Genomic DNA, 19,606 nt, shown 5'->3' on the forward strand with positions numbered 1-19,606 from the left:
AACTTTGCTTCCCAATAGCCAGTGTTAGCACTCGGGTCAGTTCTTGGTGAGACAGGCTACGCTCACATGGCTTTTCTGATTGTTTTGTCAGCATAACGTTACAGTAATATCAGACCCAGACAGACTTAAATGTCAGTTTCTGCACACTGAACACACACACACACACCTCCTGCTGCGTACTGCTGGCGAAAGGCTTGGCCGTGGCCGCTTCCTACGAGTTCTCGAGGCGCACTTCCAGTTAAAAAAGGCAAGTGGGAAATCATTTGTATTCCTGCTTGCTGTTTCATCGCAAGCCAGGCGCAGATGGCTAACAGCTCAGGCAGGCCTGGTCCAGCCAGGGGTCCTTGCTGTCACATGCACGGCGAGTCAAGGCCTGTGAGCGGCACAGGCCTCCTCCTGCTGTGAACCAGAGCAGGGCTCACGCCGCCAGATCCCCGCAGCCTTGCTCCTCTCCGCCCGGCAGAAGTCAGAAAAACATCCCACGGCCCGGTGATGACGGCCTTCGTGCCGAGGTGGCTGGAGCCTGAGTCACCCCGCGCTCATCCATACCTGCCCGCCGGCCCAGGGTGACCACCGACCGGGTGACACCTTCGAAAAGCTTCAGGATGGCTGTTTCCTCTTTGGGAGGGAACCCAATTAACTTATGTTGAAATATCGCCTGTTATGAGAAGGGCTCTGCCAATTTAAAGCAATTTGCGGCAATCAGGGGCCCTCCAACGAAACGAGCCCCGAACGGCGAGTCGAACGACACACACATTTTTCAGATGTTAGTCACTGTAGGATTATTTTGAAATAGTTGTGAGTCAAAGATCAGTGTGATTTCCACAGTTACAGAAAAAGGGAAAACAAACCCAAATCAAATATACTTGTTTCTTCGGCATAACAGCAACGTTAAGCAAGACTCGAAAGCCACTGCGTGTGTTTTTTTGAAGCAAAACCGAATTCTGACTGAGTTCCCAGCTCCTACGGTTCCCTCTCCCCCTCTGCTTGTCCTGGCGCTAAGCCAATATCAAAAAATCCCAACCTATTTTTGCTCAGTCTTCAGGGAGCTACACCAAGTCCCTTGAATCCGTTAACCCCCGAATTGTTCGAGCAGTAGTGGCGTCACAAGGAGCAAAGCAGCCAGGGGCACGGGGACCGAAGCAGCACAGGTTTGGGGCAGCTTCAGCTGGCAGGGATCGCACCTTGCGAGTTTCGTGGGGCCTCTGCTAAAGCTCAGCTAATGTGGTGTGACATGAGCAGAATGTGTGCGCTGTTTCTTTTCTTTTGAAGTGGGACAAAAAAGAAAATTTCCGACGTCTTTTCTTCCAAAGAGTTCCCTTGAGAAATTTATGAAGCTATTAAAACTTGCTCTCCACTAAAAACCTAAATATGTAAACTTCAACAGTATGACCCTGATATTGTATAAAGCAAAGAAAATCTGGATCTGAGAACATGAGTGCATTACAAAAATGATATTTAAGCTCCAAACAAACTTTGAAATCTGTGGGTTCCTAAGAACAGTTTCATGCTTGTGTGCTAACTCTTCCTCTGAGTCTGCCCTCAGAGGCCAGAAGTTGACTGGCAGAGCAATGTTACCCAGCTGAAACCAAGTGTGGTCCCAGGTGAACTTGAGCAACTCTAGCTCAAATGTTTATAAAAGGGGCTAAAAGGAGGGTGCTTGATTTTGGAGTGTATAAGCAGCAGGTCTGTATCCCTCTTAGTGCTGCCTTTGGTGTGGGTTTTCTCATTTTTTTCTTCTCTCTTGTTGCTTTTAAATGCTATTGTAGGATTTTTTTATTATTATTTCTTCTCTATAGGGCTTACTGACTATCAACTAGAACAAAAAAAGGCATAATATAATAGCACTGAAGATGTGAAGAGTGTGGTCTATTGAGGAAAGAAGTATCAAGCTATCAGGCTCTTACTCTGAAGAGATGTTTTGGGTAATGAACAACAGGAGCTTCTGCATGCTTGGAGTTTCAAAAAAACCCAAACAGGTAACAACAGAAAAGAGCAATGCTCTTCAGTATCTAACTATCTGAGATCTTCTCAAGCTGTGTAGGTGTGGAGAGCATGAGATAAGCAGAATATAGTTAGCAGTGTGAATTATAAACCATGACTCCTCTCAGTGAGAAGCTGAAGGCGGCCCTACAAATCACATCAACTCAAGAGGAGAAATGAGGACGCTGTGCTAGGGACAAAAAATCTCCCAAACTATGCTGTGGGGGTGGTTTGTATGGGTAGGGGGAAATCAATGGCAGTTGAGGATATGGAAAATCTCTTCCATTACACAGCACATCAAGACAAGCCAAATTAAGTACCTGGGGGTTGCTATGAGAGATGAGCTGCTCTACCATTTCTAATAGTCGGGTCTCTTACTCTGAAGGCAAATACACCGTATATAGCCAAAGGATTAATGTATGTTCCATGGAAAGAAAAACACTGCTCAAAGCTGTCCTGATTATTTGGCATCTATGTTGCAGGAGGACTTTGAAGCCAGATAGGTCAAAGTCCCTTAGAGCTATGTGCTGTTCCAAAATAATGACCAGTCCCTTCCCTGGGGAGCTTAAAAGATGCATTTCTTAAACAACAGCTACTCTAATGTTGTTCCGTGCAAGTTCTTTCAGAACTCAATGCGTAAATAAGTTGTCTATTTGTAATGAGGGCAGAAATTGAGAAAAAATCGAAGAGAGCTACAGCTTCATCTCCTTTCTGCCCTATATTTGTGGATGTGTTGGTACAACTCAAAATCCTGGCCTCCAGCAGAGTGACATTCTTTGTGATATTTCAGCCTCTGTGTATACATGAGTCAAACTGCCAAAGCATTTTGAAAACTATCCAGCAGACAGGCCTGAATCATTCCTCCTTCCTCTGCACAGTAACAGCTTACTGTCCATCCACTTCCATGCAGTAATCCCTCACCAGGGTTTAAAAATCTTGCTGGCTGACAAGGCCAGAGCATGTGCATGTGTTTGTTTATATATGTATTATATATGCATACATATACACAGAGGCATGTGTTATTTAACATTGGAAAGTTGGACTCCAAGCTGGAAAACAGAACCATTTTTAATCTATGTATCTTGTAAACAAGGCTAAATGGTTGCAAAGGGTGGAGAGGAAGACTACTGCTCTGTAATAAGCACGCTCCATTTTCATACAAGTTTCAGACAAGTCTCATCTCAGGCTCCCCAAGGAGAAGAGAAAGTACAGCCAATGCCCACAAATACAAAAACTGGCTTTTGGAGTACTTTGAGCTGAAGAGTTAAAACAAAAAACAAAAAAAAAAAACAATGTGATTGTTCAATGGTACGTTATGGGGGGTTTAAAACATAACTGATAATATATGTACAGATATATTAGCTTAGGGTACGTTAGTGTATATACAGTAGCTAGTGTATATACTAGCAAGAAAATATGTATGGAGAACTGTGATAGTCTTTGCTTGGATCTGAATTTTTTCCTCGTGCATTCCTACAGGAACGTGTTCAACCACCTCTCTAGCCATTGCATCTACCAGGAGCTCAGTGAACGCTGGGGGTCTGTCAACAAAGGTACTGTCTCTCTTCAATTTCCTATTCCAAGCAATGTGATTGGAAATAGAGGTTATCAGTGAAATGAATTAAAATACCTCTTCATAGTTTTTTTTTTTTAATGAGTAAGAGAAAATAGGCTTTCTGTTATGGTCATTTCCCAAAACTGAGGTTTCAAACAAGATTTGAAAGTACAGACAAAATAAATAAATAGAGGCTACTTGAACACAAGTAAGTGTCCTACCAACAGCATAAAAAATAACAAAGAGGAAAATAACGAGGAAAATACCACAAGGCAAAAGACCAAATTTGAAGTTAATGTTAAGTCTTAGAAATAACAGCTACAATTTTGAGCTTAGTACTATGGAGCTAGCAACAAACTACGCAGTCCACAAATGCAACTGAAAAAGTCCTTTGTTTTATAAACCTATAAAAAGATGTATTTCTTTTCCTATCATCCATTCAAGAAAACTGTTCCTCGTGAGATGGCACACTGACTCTGCAATACAGAGGGTTTCTCTACATGAACTCAGTAGGACTGTTGAGGAGTGATCTCCACTCATTAGCAATCTTTTCTTTCTCAGAAAGAGCCCCAAACCACATAGCCAGGGGAACTTTGGAAATTTGCAGCATTTAAGATCATTTACTTCTAACTTCTTTCAAGTCTGTAGCAACAGAAACTTTGCCTCTACTGTAACCTGTAGACAGAGCCTCAGCACTGTTTGCTTTTTTTAAAACATAATCTGTGCTCCAAGTGGAAAAGACAGGACCTTGCTTGTGGAATGCTGTTAGCGAATTACATCTGCTTGTATTCTTCTCGACTCCTAACATATTTAAAAATACAGCAAGGTAATATGGAGGTTGTTTTGAACCACATCAGTCACGCATCTGAAAACAAATGTGCTTTACTGAGAATTAAGATAATTTTGTTAGGTCTAGCTCCAGGATTTCACTTCCTTAACTTGAAGCTCTTAGAGTCTACACACATTGCAAGCTGAATGCTTCATTAAAACCCTGCTCTGCTCCATCATCAAGGTAAATATTAGATGTAGGAAATATTTCAACAAAAGCTTCAGAAGCAGCTTGCTTTGGCCTTACTTGCAACTATCAAAGCCTCATCTGGCAGAGCTCCTTCAAGGCCCAGAGTGTAGCTTTATATCACAATTGATGCAATCTTCTCCCACCCACGTAATGGGGGGTGGGTCAGGGAAGCAAAGTAAGTAGAAGACTACGAAGACTTAAGTCATGGGATCTCTATACTAACGCTGAGAGAATGAGAAGCTGTTATTCCCAGCTGTAATCAGTCAAGAGGCATCTCTTCCCTGAAAAGCAGAAGGGAGCAGATTCTCACTACAGTGCTGCCTGGCAGCATTACCTCTTTGGTCATCAGCAGAGACTCAGACAACCACCAGGCTTCAAAGAAGCTCACACGGGCAGAAGGAGTCTTCATGGAGCAACTGTTGTCTTGGGCTGACGATTTAGGGAGTGCTGTAGTCTTTATCACTGGTGGCAACTCTGTGAGAGACTGACTGCAGGATTTTGGCCTTGCACCTACCCGCTCCAGCTAGTGAGCCCAGAAGCATGGTGACAAGGCCATGTCAACAACAAGCACAGCGACAATACATGGAACTTGTCCAAATCTTGCCCTAGTTTTTTTCCACGCAGTACTTAGATTAGGCTCAGCAAGAGGAGGCTATTTAAGTTTCATATGCTCAGTTTAACAGGCAATCCTCTCTTTGTTCATCAGTGAGCTCCCCGTCATGCAAGAGGTGCAGCAGTTTGTACCAGTGTCTGGCAAATCCCTGTGAAGTGACTGTGCTCAGGGACTGAGGACATGTTCACTGTCACCCTAACTTGCTTCGTTTTCAGTACAAAATTGCCTGTGCCTGGCACGCTGATTAGAGCGCTGTCTCTGCTCACCCACGTGCTGTCAAGCCCCTGCAAGGCAAGCAAAACAAGATGTTCAGCTGGGTGCAGCGACGTTCAGCAACCACATCCTGCGAGGCTTCCCACCTCCTGCTCATCTGTGGCGTCGCTTGCCTTGACACGGAGTACAAGCCTGAGCACAGTGAATTTCATTTGCAGGGGGAATCATGCAATTCAAGAGGTAGCCAGGATGCAGCAGCTGATAGCAACTTCAGTGGTGGCGGGGTCCCAGAGGGCTTCACATTATCACTTCAGCGACGATCATAAAAGCCAAGAGAAGCACAGAAAAGTCACAAAAAAAAAAAAAGAAAAAGGAGCAAAAGCCAAAGGGAGGAGTGGGAAGGGAGGGAACTAGCTGTATTCTGTTAATTTCAGAGCCAACTGGCACTTGACTGAAATGCTAATTGCCCTACTGACATACACCCATGAGTTATTTCCCCCCGTTTCCTCATCTCCTTTAAATGAAGTAGTGAGGCTTTCCTTAAATTGCAGGTAATGCAAGAAAATCCAGGTTTCCGCCCTTCCTTTTCCTTTATGTCACAGCCCCGTTTACAAGAACAGCTGAACCTTTTACTGCGTGGAAATACTATGCAGCATTAAGTAGTTACTTGAATTTCTGTATTGAGTTAACATTTCAGTTTTACTTAGAGCAGCTTCTGCTCTATTTGAAACTGTCTGTTACCTCTCGTTGTGTACATGACCTCTCCTGAACATCTGCATCCAGTCCCAGTAAGTAATGCCTGCCTTTGTTTGCAGGTGTTTTATACCTGTAACCGTAAGGAGGGTTCTTAGGGACTAGTTTACATGCAAATATGTGGTAGGTACCTGCTCAAAAGCAAAGCTCCATTTACCAGACGTGCATACCAGGCTCAGTTATGGGACAAGGAGAGAAGACAGTTTCAACAGCCAGCCTGTAAATAAATCTCACCAGGAGCCCCCAGAGGGATGGTTTAAGCAGCGTGTTTATTTACATGAGTGTCCCACACCAGTTCAAAGAAGTGACCCACTTGCAGTGCCTCCCCAGCCCCCGGAGAGCGCTGGTCTGTTAATGAGATGGGGCAGCGTGGCTTAAAGGATTAAGAACTAAAGTCACTGGGGGTCTGGGGAAGGAAGCAGCCACTGCGGCTGCCTGATCCATAGTAAACATTGAGACAAAATACTGTCCTGGGCTGTGAGCACAGAAGAAAAACAGCGGTGTGTGGCTGCAGCTGAGAGCAGGTTTTCTTGCTACCTGCCTGACATTGATAGGACCAAGGAGATGGAAAACTTCCAACGCTGAGAACTGAGTAGGTTCAAAGTGTTGGAGCTTACTAGCATCGCTCGCAGCCTCTAGGGAAGGGACTATTGTATTGACAAACCTAATCCTACACCTCACTTCATTCAGCCACTCGCTCAGAAACAAAGAGCCTGTTCAGGTTGCCCTGAGCCAACACCTTGGCTCATTCAGCTCCTTGTGCTCAATAACTGGAGAGAAGCTGGCTATCGATCCGTCTTTTGAGCAGAACCACACCAGAATTATTAATTTGCACACTCCACTGCAGCAGCTCTGAAGGGGCCTGCTCAATAAATGCTGCTTCCTTTCTTTAAAACACAATGCCAATCATCAAAAATCTTTCATCATCCGAAGCAAGTTTGTGTTCGGAGAAAAGAACGAATGCGATTATTTCCGTGGCTACAAAGCTATCTTAACCTTTCCGTGGTAGGCTGCCAGCGCTCTAACAACATAAGCAGAGCCCAGCAGCACTTCAGCTACTCTCCCTCCGTGACAGGGAGATAACAGCCAGCTTATCTCTCACAATCTGGTCTTTGCAGCAATAATTAACAACGTGGAAGTGTGCCACCACAAAACTTGCTTCAAACAGCTTTAAAGTTACAAAGCCTGCCCTGTTCAGCTATGGGGAGATTTGGACTAGTCAAAATAAAATAAAAAAAAAAGTCAAAGAAAAAGCACACCAGTAGTGGAAAGTGTTTTGCAATCACTGGCACAAAAAACTAGCCCTTTCATATTAGAGTCCAGTTTAACCGGGCCGTGGGATGCTGCACTAGGCCTGTGTGCCCAAAAGTGGAGGAGAAATAAAAGGGATTATTTAAAAAATGAAGTACTTTCTAGGCATAAATCCCTTTCTTGGTAGGGTATATTTAAATGTACTTTACTTTTTTACTCAAAGAAGTAAGAAAATTTGCCTGATTGCCAGAAAAAAAGCTATTAGGTATCAAAAATTAGTTCAGCTTCTCCTGTATTCGATAATCCAACTCCTCCCGTGTGCACTTATACCAAACCTAAGCTCTAAATGCTAGGTTTAGTTTTAAAATCAATGTTAACAATTAACATGTACTTCTAGATGCATTCCAGAATGATGGCAAATGAGAAATTACGCTAATAACAGCCCAAAACCGTCTCCGTGGGGACCAAGGAATTCTTATCTAACAGAAGAACCAGCCCCGAACATCTGAAGGTTAACTTGCTCCAAGCACCCATAAAACCTGCCCGCAACGACGAGGCACACGAGCTGTGACCCCCAGTGGGTGAAGGTGCTGCCCAGCACTGAGGTATGCCCGTCTCTAAATCTGAATTCGTGTAAGGCTAATTCTGCTGCCCTGAACAAAGATTAATGCTCACTCTTAGTCTATTAGAGTGAAACGTGAAGGAACCCTGCCGTGTATGCTAGCTAGCAAGGGGCACGGCCAGGAGCTACCCAACTCGGCTCGTTCCTCTGCCAAAAGGTAAGTTAGACTTGGGTGGTTCCCCCGCTCGCCACTGGAAGGGATTTCATCTAATGCGCGCTCATTACCTCACCAGGGAATACCCTTGGCAATTTTTGCTGACGTTCCACAAACAGATCAGTTTTCTGTTCTCGGTTAGCACACAGGCTGGCACACAAGATGATTAAAGAGTTCCCTAACGTTTGTTTTCGGAAAGGCCTCCCCGCAGTCCCCTTCCCTCCCCACCACGCCGAGTTTTGGTTGCAGTCCTTCGCTGCAGATTCGGAGCTAGGCAAGCCATCGGCTGCTGCTGGAAGAGCTGCAGCACGCACTGCCTTTCAAGGGTGGCAATGCCCTGAGATGTGGGGGCATCCAAGTGCTACGTAAGCCTGCAAAGAAGAAGATGGTCTCTGAAAGAAGCGACAGAAGAGCCCAATCTCAGACAGCGGTCCTACCAAGCGGCACTCACCTCCGGGCTGCACACACGCCACTGCTTCGCAGAGACAGCATCTAAAGCAAGAGCACAGACACAGTGGGTATACAGAGGAGACAGGTATGGATTTAGGAATACTGTAGCACTGTCTACATTTTAGAACACCGAATGTTGTAAGTAGAAAATACTGTAAAGTTGTACTCATCTCCCTGCATACACATCCAGGGTTACTTTGGCCGTACCTGCATCTACCACGAGAGGAATGGCATCAATTTAAACCTGAACAGCAGCACCTTCAAATGCAAGGGGAGCTCAGTTCAGCAGCACTTTGGGGTTACTGCAACAGGCAGAAAAACATCTCGCAGTCATCACAGGACTGTTTACTGTCTTCAAGTCAAACCGTACATCAAAAAATGCATCAAAGAATGAAATGGATATCCTAAGGCCCATATGTTAGCAGGTCTCAAATACTTGATATATATGCTTCTCTCATCCACTCAAAATATTCCTCATTTATCTGACAAGCTTCCCTCCTTCCCAATCTTCCCCTCCAGACTAAGAGGGAGAAGGATGAGGGTCATTGCACAAGCAAAAAAAAACAAAAAACAAAAACCAAAACTGAAGATTTAACTGCTCCCAATGGTAAGACCTAATTTGTCTGGAGGAAAAAATGCAAGCTAAGGGCAACCTGATGATCTGAACCCAGCTCTTCCTGGCACTTAAGACTATATTCTGTCATGTGAGAAGTTGCCTAGCCCTGTTTTCCTTTTGCTTTCTTAACTTTCCACAACAAAAAGGGATTAGAGGAAAGGCGTTCACAAGTGGAAATTTCTGCTGGGTGGATAATTCATCCTGTGGTAGCTCTCTCCCATTTCCAAGGCCAGTTGTAAATTCATCTACCAGAGTAAATACATATTGAGTTTTAAGGAATAGAGTAAAAAAGAAGTGCCCAGTTCTCTGGAATTACGTCCACCACTGCCCCAGCTGGCCTTTTCCCGCTCTGGGCTGGTCAGTTCCTCTCCTCTAAGAAAACGCCAAAGAGAGTGTTTTCCCTTGCCCGGAGAGAACTTTTTGGACAAATATTCTGCCTTTGTGTCCCGTGAAAATCAGTTTTAAGTTTCACATTTCTCTTTATCAGCAGGAAGCTCTGTTTAGCAGCAGCCTGTGTCGTTTGTGTACAAGCTGAGCGGTGCATACCAATACGTGCTCCGACAAGAAGCTAGTGAGCAAGCCCTCTCCGAAAAACCAGGCAACGCTCGCAGTCTCACAGCGCTGGCAGCAGTTCCTGTCCGTGGTTCTGCCCGCAGATGGCCGGGTGATAACATTATTCTTTCCCCAAGCGTTGTAACTCTGCTCCTGCTCTCTATGCCCAAAGCGAGGAGAAAGGCAAAGGAAATACCCCATGTGTCGAGGGCACTACAGAAGAACAAAGGCGTTTGTTTGGGAAGACCCCCTCACCCCAGAGCCACCAGAAAGCTTAATTACTTCATGCAAGTGTAAGTCAAGGTGCGTGGGGCAGGCAAGTCTCGGGTGGCCATTCACCTCCATCTCCCAGGAGCAAACTCCCCAGCTTCCGTGGAAGAGACAAATGTTTCCGCGGCATTTGAACGGGGCCTTTCCATCGGAAACTCTCTAACACCTCTCTAGGCTGTGAAACCTTAGTGCTGAGCACCAGAAGCTGGAACAGCTGCAGGCCACATAACTGAAAGCTTAAAAACCTGCGAGAGCTCTCCACCCCGTTATTCACAGAAGACAGGACCACAATACTGAGCCAAGCACCCAGAGCAGCTTCTCTGCTTTCCTTCTTTCACAGTTCTCCTGCCATAAAAAAAAAAGTAAACGAGCTGGTTTATTGCTGAAAGAAGGCGATTCCCTTTTCTCCTTGCTTCCTGAGGAGACCGTTTCCCTCCCTGCCTCCCCCAAAAGCTCACAACAAAACTCACTCTGCAGCAGCAGTGTACTAATCGTTCATCTCTATTCCACTACCTGCAGAGCTGCCTCAACCTGTGAATATTCTTTTGCCTTTAAAAAGAGTTTAAAATATTCACATTGGTTTTGAGTTTCAGCTGGCTGCAAGAAGGGACCGGAGAGGTGCCAACCTGCAGTAGTGTCTGTGGAAGAGCTGGTGCTGAGGACGAAGGACGCAAAGGCAGGAGCTTTTGGTTGTGTTCCCATTGCCCACACGGGCCCCCAGAGACCCTACTCATCAGCAGGGATGGATGGCTGCAGGGTGCTGTGAAGGATCGGTCAGTTCAGGTCTGTACACCAGCAAAGATTTACCAACCCTCAAGCTGCAAACGGGTTAAAAAAAGGAAAAAAATTAAGTCCCATCTGAAGTTCCATCACCACGTGGATTCAGAAAGCGTATGTCTCCTCCAGAGGGCTGGCACCTTTATTCCCATATCAGTCCCGCCACCTCCAGCAACTTTTCTCTCTGGAATAAGCACTGCTGATGGTCGTAGGCAAGACAGATAATCTGGTGGACAAAGTAAAGCTGTACAAGAGCTCCCATGGACCTACTGGCATGGGAGCCAGCCTGCTGCTGCTTTGATCCTCAAGTAACCAGTTTTGACCCCACCATCTTTAACTACCAATGTCATAAGCAAGCCTTGCCTTGCTTTCAGCAGCAAGGTGATGAGCAAAAAAGCCCTCCTCTTCCTCTCTCCCCTGGCCCTACTCACAGCGTTGTGCTCAAAGTGGCAGCATTTCGCATTCCCCAACATGTTAACTTTGACAAAAAAGGGAAAAGTATTTCATTTCTCTCCAGGTGTGTGACTGTCTGAACACCTTTGTTAACATGACTGCGTACAAGTGCTGTAGATCTGTGAAACCTGCCTGCAGAGAACACACACAGTGTTAACTTTATTTGAAATACACATCTACACATCCTAGGAAATCTGCAGACAGTCCTACAGCCCTTTTAATCCTATTTTATACATCTTTCTCGGGGCAAATATCACGTATAATGCCCCCCTACCGGCAGGCAGAAAGACAATAAAACCCTTCAGCGAAACGCTAAGCATAACCAGCTACAATGCCGTGCAACCATAAAACGCCATTAATCATTTACATCAGGAAATGCCAAAGTAAGGGAGAACACACAGCCTTATCTGCTCCTTGTGTACACACGCAGGTTGCAAGCTTTAGTTAAACCAGTCGTTTGCCGACATGCAGCAGCTAAATGGGGTTCTGCTCCCCAGCCCTGGGTGCCGGCTTTGTGTCACTCCAAAATCTCCGTGTTCGCTGCCTGCACGAGTAGTGTCTAAAATTGTCTGCAGCTGCTTTTTCTTAATCTTGTGGAATTTTTTTCAATGCTGATTTAATGTCTTCCCTCGAAAGGTGTAAAAATTGTTTCTTGTAGAACATCACATAAGGTATATCTGCCTAGCTTTAATCGTATTTTAAATGACTGCCTTTTCAGCCCTAGAGGGAAAGCTTTCTGGTAGTGTCTGAACACTGTTAAATCACTGTTAAATCACTTCTTGATCCTCTGTACGGAGATGTGCAAGTGGCTGCAAAAGTTATTCTGCTGAACAGGACTCCGGAGCAACTTTTCTGGTGAGATCTTCCTCCAATGCACTTCTTTTTTCCTTCAGAACAATTCCAGGTCAGGTTTTTTGGTTTTCAGCACTGACCAGCGAGATAAGTCCTCTCCTAAATAATGGGAACCGAGTCACGTCCAGTACCATGCCAGCACAGGTAGCTGTAACTTTGCCCTTTTGTGAGTGTATCAAGCTTACAGCAAAACGAGGCAGCGTGTTCTGCTAAAAGCCTACAGTCCCTTCTGCACCTCGCTCTCTGAGGTCTACTCCTGAAAGAGTCACAAAGGGACCCAGTAAATTCTCTGCGTAGAGTCCTTTTGCCATCTCCTGCAGGTTCCTTGAGAGTTCGCTTTGTCCCCTCTGAGCTGTCCGTTCATTTTTTGGAGGGGTGTCTTGTGGCTGGAAGTACATGTGTGAAGTTTACTGACACAGAGCTGGGAAGTGTGAGCCTTTTAAGATTCAGAAATGCTGTCATCAGATAAAGATAGCCATGAAGAAACGTCCTAAAACCCTCTCTGCTTTTACCATTACAGATGAGAGGCAGGAGCCGTGAAGACGAATCGCTAAAAGCCACAGGACTGCTCAGAAGATGAAGTTACACGGTGCCTTCTGGTGATCCAACCACCACCGCTTCTCAAAAACACGAGCGCCCCGCAGCCTCTGTCTCCTGCTTTGTTTATTTACCGCCAGGTGAGGGAGCGAAACCGGTTCAGCACAGGACCCAACACGTGCCAGAGCCGAGGCAGGCAGGGCTGGGAGGAGAGCAGGGCTTCCCCTTCTGGCTCCAGCAAAGCGCAGCGCGCTCCGCTGGGACGGTGACAACTCCACGGAGCCTGCCGCACGTTTTGACACGCAAATTTACAACCCGGTAAATGGGGGAGAAGGCGCAGCTCTTGGATCCGCTCGCAATTTCTACACAGCTGGCTAGGGTGACGGAAGACCCGATGACAATGCAAACGAGCAGGGCAAGGGTTGGGCAAGCAGCAGCATGGGGAGCTTGCTAGCTTGAGCCACCGGTGGGACACAGCGCACATGGACAAGTGCAGAGGAGAGTGTCTGCTTAAGGGCTGTCGATGTTTCAACAGCTCTAACACATCTGCTTGAGGCAGAAGAAACGCTCTGTTAGATGGAGGGAGGCAAGTAACTAGCATGCAAGCTTTGTCACAGGCCATTATCAAAATTAAGCACTGAATTAAAAAATATATATATTAGCAGAAGCTTAGCATTTAACGCTTTAAGTAGAAAATCCACAGCAAATCCTCCTGAATTAGATCCAGGAGGTATGAGTAAAACATATTTTAACTCGTTTTTTAAAGTTTTCTGAAGCGCCATCTGAGGCTCCCAAACAACTGATCTCCACCATGACGCTGGCTTTCTCAGCGCTCTGCAAATCAGATTACACCCAGTGCCTCACACACCCGTCTGCAACTCAGAAATCTCTTTCTGGTAAATAAAAAGCAAACCGTTTATTTGCATTTAGCCCCCTTCTTAAACTTATGTGACCTGAAAGCCTCCAGCAGACTGAGGCTGATCTAAGCAGTGGTTTTGTGTGGTTAAAGGAAATTTGCTCTAGAATTATGCATGTTACCACTTAAAACGGAATGTTTGCAGAAGGAAGAAAAGAGAGACACCTCCCCGTTTGTGCACATTGACTCTGAACAAAAAAGACAGCAGCTGCTGTGAGCTACCTAAATGTGAGTTTTTCTTTGCGATGTTTTAGATTTAAATTAAGTAAAGACTCACCCGGGTGTGCAAATTAATTATTTTTTCTCCACTGATTCCTTCACTTCACTTCCAGAGTCCACACACACCTTGGGGTCACGTTCTGGCTTACTTCTGGTCAGACTGGTGTGAGAGCTAAATATTGCTGTGCTTGGCGAACTCAGAGAAAAGCCTGCCTTGCTTTTTATAAAAATAAGACCGGTAATGAAAAACAACCAGAGTCTGAATGATAAAAAAATCCCAGCTTATCACATGAAACGAAGTTTTATAAATACCCTCGCAAGGCAAGAAAACAAGTAGCAGTCATAACACCACTTACTTGCGGAGAGTTCCCACTGCAGAAGTTACCGAGCCCCTAGTGACGACGGGCGGGGAGAGGAGAGCCACGCACACGAAACACAGACTGACCGCTCGTGCCTTCCGAGTCAGGCAGCCGAACGGCTGATTACACCAGATCCCCTCCTGCCCTGCAAGAGTTGTGCTTTCCTGACAACGCCACTGCTACCAGCATAGGGAAAAAAACACCCTTAAAAACGAAAACAAGCTCTATCAGTAAAAGTCCACTTGTGCAGATAACTGCATCTACAGCTGGGGCTTCTGCTGGCACAGCTATGTCAGTCACGGGTCACACTTCGTCACCACGCTCGCAGACAGAGCTGTGCCAGCAGAAGTTTGCCATATAGACCTGGTGTGAAGCTCAACAGCGATCAAAGTGAATCTGCAAAGTTTCGCGTTTTTCAGGCCGCTGCCAAAAGAACTTTTTCCAACAAACAGTCTGACGATCGGCATTCTTGCTCCTGTGTCGTGGGCATGTTAGCATCTTGGCTTCCGAGGGGAGAAGAAACCTAAACTTAGCCCAGGAATGCGGCAATACCTATCATCCACTTACATCGTACTTTACATTCACAAACTAAATTAGAAAGCAAGAGCCCCTGCAGGAAGAAAAGGCAAAAGCAAATAAATTAAGTTCTGCTGTACCTTAGCACTCATGGTGCTAAAAAGTTCTTGCTTTTAACAGCAAGAAGAGAACAAAACCGAAAGTGTTTGACGGGATGCGTTTAGCAGACGGAGAGAGGCAGGCAGCAAAGCACGGCAAAATTCCCACTGTTCAGTTAAACCGAACAGGCAAACTGCAACAGGCCTTTTATCATCTGCAATCATCTCTGAAGACAGCGGGCAAGGAGATTTCATGCCCCAGCGGATGCTCGAACATAAGTTCTGTTCGGATGAATCAACACGACACTGCGGGTCATGCATATGGTGATGCACGTAGTTATCCCAGGGCATGGAGCAGCGAGATGTCACAAGCATGCACCGCTGATCTACTCTGGAGCAACATTACGGGATAAAGTCGTAAATAACTCCTTGCTACCCTCCGAGGGAGCACAGTGAGCTCCAGGTGAGCGTCTGCAGTCCCGCAGGTCGCTGCAAAGCTGCTTCAATAACAAGAAGCCGGCCCGAGATGCAGCAGGGTGGGAGTGGAGACGAAGCCAGGTCAAGCTGCCGTGCTGGCACGAAGCGAGCCTCGCACGTACAGCCAGCCTCCACCTTCCATGAGGCACTGCTAGCGCATGGCTGCACCTCGTGCGGGCTGTGTTTTGGTGCTCGTCTGTACGAATTTCACCGTAACTCGGTGTATTTATGGGGAGAACACAGAAATAAAGTCACCGGCTGTGCTGTGTTTGTAAAGGCCACGCTCCTCCCCTGTCAAAGCCTTCTGGCCCTCCAAATTCGGATGCAGCTTCTAGGAATTCCTGGGGTTTTGTCACAGAGAAGGCGTTATGAGAAGGAACACACTTTGTGTTTTTTTTTTTGTTAAAAAACGTGCACCGGGGCACAAACATCTCAGAGGAACGGCGGGGGCTAAAAATAGCCGCGTTATCGTCACTTTCGTTATCGGCCATGTCCACACAGGCGAGAAGCAGCCTCGAGGCGAGGTGTTTTCCCCTTCAGGTTGGCTGCAGGTGGCGGGGACACGTCCCCGCGCCTGTCCAAGCGGCACAGCGTGGCGTGGGGGTGACAGCGACGCTGACAGCACCCCATTACCCCAGGCCGCCCGGCGACAAGTCACAGCTCCCCAAAGCGATCGCTTGGCCTGCTCCAAGATCCCACGGCGGGCGGCTCGGGGGGGCTCTCGGAAGGCCACGTTCCCCGCCGCGTTCCCCAGCAAGTTTCCACAGCGAGCCCCCGCTCCCCGTCCCCGCAAACTCCGCCAGGGCGCGGGGCCGGGCAGCCGAACCCCCCGAGCCCCCCGCAGCGGGCAGCCCGCCCCACGCCCGTGGGGCACGGGGAGGGGGAACCGGCTTCGCCTGCTCCCCCCCCCCAACCCCGGGCTCCCCTTCCCGGGGCCGGGCTCCCCTTTCCCCGCGGCCGGCGGGGCGGCGCAGGCCCCGACATGGCGGCCCCGCTCCCCGGGCAGGCCCCGGCGGCGCTCACCTGCATCCGGCGCGGCTGGCGGCGGGGCGGCGGCGGCGGCGGGGCGGCGGGCAGCAACGACATGCAGGCGGCGGCCCGCCGGGGACGGGGACGGGGACGGGGACGGGGAGACGGTGGCGGCGGTGGCGGCGGCGGGGAGGAGCGGGCCGGGGCTCGGGCGGCGCGGAGGGCGGGGGAGAGGGAGGTGGGGACGGGGGGAGGAGGAGGAGGGAGCGGGGCGGGCGGTGCTGGGGACGGGAGGGGGTGCTCGGAGCCCCGAGTGGGGACGGGACCCCGCAATGGTGACGGGACCCTCAAATAGTGACGGGACCCCGAAATGGTGGAGGGACCCTCAAATAGTGACGGGATCCCGAAATGGTGACGGGACCTTCAAATAGTGACGGGACCCCGAAGCGGTGCCCCAGCCCAAAATGGTGCCACGACCCCAGCGAGGCCACCCCGTGCCCCCCCAGTGCAGTGAGGGTAAGCAGCCCTCCGCAGCTAATTGTTGCCGTTAATTGCAGTGAGGAGCCTTTTCCAGAGCCTGCGTGAAGAGGGCACCCCGCAAAGGCCTGCCGAGCTGAGGAAGTGAGGCAGATGTCGGGGTGAGCGGGCCCCTCGCCGAGCGTGAGGCAAAAGCCGAGTGTTGAGGGTGTAGGTGGTGTCTTAGCTCACATTCGTCACCTCTGTTTCTCCAAAGGAAGCGTCTGTCTGCTGCAAAACCTTTTGGGCGCCCACGCTGTGGCTGTACAGGCCCGTGTCTGAGGGCGGACGAAGCACGGGAACGCAGGTAAACGGCGTGCCAGTGTTAGAGCCCATTTTCTCCAGTTGGGCACACCAAAGTTGGAGGTTGCCTTCTTCTCAGGGCTGCTCCCAAGTTCAAAGAGAAAAAATAGGGGTGTTGCATGAGGACAGAGCATGGATTCAAAACAGAAAAAATGAAAAAGAAGAAACCAGGGGTGGAGAGGAGTGTAGGTCTTCGTGTGCTCATTCTGTGGGATAGCACAGGAGGGAAAACTGGCAACAAAAGCAGCATAGAGCTGCCAGGAAGTACCTGTGAGGTACCTCGTAGCAAGCAGCTGGGGAGGTGTAGGGTAGGACAAGCAGTTCTTACTGAAACTCAGTTCTTCTGCAGCTGTCTAGACTCATGCTGGACTCGTTTATGCTCAGAGAACAAGAAGTGTGGAAGGAGCCTCCACGATTTTTCAAGGGGTTCTGTTAGCAAATGGAGGAAATGAGTAATCAGGAGCAAGCACGGACATACAGAGCAGGGCAGAGAGAAAGGAGGGAGAAAGAAAAAGACTCTTCAAATAGAAGTTTAGTGGCCTGCCTTTCTTAGGAGAAAGATCATGTACAGCCTTTTAAAGGCTTTGGTACTGACTTCTTTGATATTGGTGCCTTTAACTGTTTCACTCATTACTCCTCTCCCCTGAAAAATACAAACGGACCAGTGAAGGAGGACTGTGCCCTCCCTTTTTCCCCTGCCTGGGTTAATCATTCTGTAGGTTTCCCAGCTCCCATTACAGGCCAGGGCCTCGCCACCCTCACCTCAGGTATTGTTTCCCTCCCTTCTCAAAAGGGAGCGTAACTGAGAAACCAGGTTCTGCGAGTGGCCTGCCCGGGGTCACCGCTGGCAGGATCAGCATCTCCTGGGGGCTCCCCCACCACTTGTACAGCAAACCGCAGCCTCCCCAAGGCCCTGCTTCCTTTGCAGAATAAATTTGTTATGTCTGTGTTCCTCACCGTGCTGTGCACAAGAGGTATTCAGAGTATCTGTACAGGTGATACGGAAGAATCATTAGCAAGTTAACCGTGAGCCTGTGTTTCCCCACAGAGCCAAAACCCACAATCTGCAGCAGTGACCTTTTGTTGAACAAATGGGAAGCTCATGAGGGGATTCAGAAGTCATGGAGGAACAGGGTGAAGGATGCGGGTTGATACCCGATCACAGGTGCATATTAAGCAGACCCGCATGGTAAGTCTTGTATTACGTTTGCCACCGCTATAGGATACGTAGGTGCCTATTGCCCATCCAAAAAGAAACCCCATTGCCCAAACCTGATCTGCCTCCATGCTTGGATTTTGTGCTTTTTCACTTGTCATTAAGACTTTTTAACTGAGGAGGTTTTCTTCCTCCTGTCATCCTTGTACCTTCCCATCTTCCTGGATCCTTTCCTGGGATACAGAGTGAACAGTTACATTGGAGAAACCTGTATCGGGTTTGTTATGCCATGTTTTGCATGTGCACATAACATCAGCTACTCTGATTTAAAAATAACTATTCTAGTTCGAGGGGCTCCCTGCCGTATTTGGGAATGCACGAGGAGATGTAAACATCAAACAGCTGCCTGCAAAACAACTGCCAGGCCTTCAGCAGGGTCATTACCCATTACCCGTGGTCCCTGTAGAGACAAAAGCTGCATTTCTTTCTTCACCAAAGGGGCACGGTGATCTGGGCTGAGACCCCTTCCAGGTCAGACTTCCAGCGAGTGTGGCAGCCTCTTACTCAGGAGAGCACAAAGGCACTGAAACAGCAAGAGAATACGGCAGACTGGGTTAGGCCCCCGTCAGAGTCTATTAAAGTCAGTAAGAAGCTTACAGGGAAAAATTAGACTCGTCTTGTGCTACTGGAAAATACACTGTTCAGAAGAGAAACATACAGTGTCAATGTGAGTCAGATGTTTCACAAACACTTCAGAGCAAACCAATAGAAGAGATAGATAAACCTCTCTTCGGAGTTCTAAGAAAAAAAGAATGTGGAGAATATTCTTGGTCCCAGGTTCATCAGGGAGGGAATGAAACTGCAGAAGTCAGCATGTTTGTAGCCAAAAGCACGTCTGTGTGAAATAAGTGGTCCCCCTTTAGTGAGCAAGAGACTGGAATATAGCGCATGGTGTATATTGGAGCAGCTCAGCATCCACATAAACAGAGTCCTTACGTGCTCCACAGGTAGTTTTGTAGACCAGACAGATCTTTTCCAAACACATTTGAAATGGGGCAAGGGTGACTTTGGCCAGAAAATAGCTTTCTTGAGTTATTTGGAACAACTGGGAATTAATTGACAACTGTTTCCGTTATTAATAGCACAAACGTGGCTTTTAAAGCCACGTACCCTGGAACTGGGGTTTCTGGCAGGGCTGAATTTCCCAGCCAGAAGCATCGAGTGTCTCCAGATGAGCACAGCAAGGCTTGGGAGCGGCTGCAGGATGCAGCAGGTTTAAACCAGGGCTGACACCCTGGCTACACAAACCGCGCAGCTTTGGAGGACATCAGTCCCTGACTTGGCAGCCGATGTCTGGGGCAGGCAGAGTTTTGTTAGGGACTCTCAGCATATCATTTTGGAGCAGAGC

General features: G+C 47.9%; 1 protein-coding gene and 1 long non-coding RNA gene across 4 annotated transcripts in view; one reads left to right on the forward strand and one right to left on the reverse strand.

Annotated features, from left to right (window-relative positions):
* The window catches only part of CNOT6L (CCR4-NOT transcription complex subunit 6 like), a 34,972-nt gene extending 18,510 nt beyond the window's left edge, over nucleotides 1-16,462 (reverse strand). The window contains exons 1-2 of one of the 3 annotated variants that reach the window (XM_080590412.1): nucleotides 16,278-16,462; nucleotides 8,614-8,654 (exon numbers count right to left, since the gene is read on the reverse strand). In XM_080590412.1, coding sequence (XP_080446538.1) covers nucleotides 8,614-8,654; nucleotides 16,278-16,340 — 104 coding nt within the window. In that variant the 5' untranslated portion in view covers nucleotides 16,341-16,462. Of the gene's footprint in view, nucleotides 1-8,613; nucleotides 8,655-14,160; nucleotides 16,198-16,277 lie in introns of those variants that run through there. The other 2 variants (XM_080590414.1, XM_080590413.1) reach the window with 2 other exon arrangements.
* On the forward strand, nucleotides 552-14,154 carry LOC308194465. Its single transcript, XR_013950540.1, has 4 exons — nucleotides 552-1,979; nucleotides 3,463-8,697; nucleotides 8,803-12,809; nucleotides 13,436-14,154. It is a non-coding gene; the product is annotated as an uncharacterized lncRNA (long non-coding RNA).
* Nucleotides 16,463-19,606: the final 3,144 nt, after the last annotated feature.

This window comes from Anser brachyrhynchus, assembly GCF_964034855.1.
Source record: "Anser brachyrhynchus genome assembly, chromosome: 4".
Lineage (NCBI taxonomy): Eukaryota > Metazoa > Chordata > Aves > Anseriformes > Anatidae > Anser > Anser brachyrhynchus.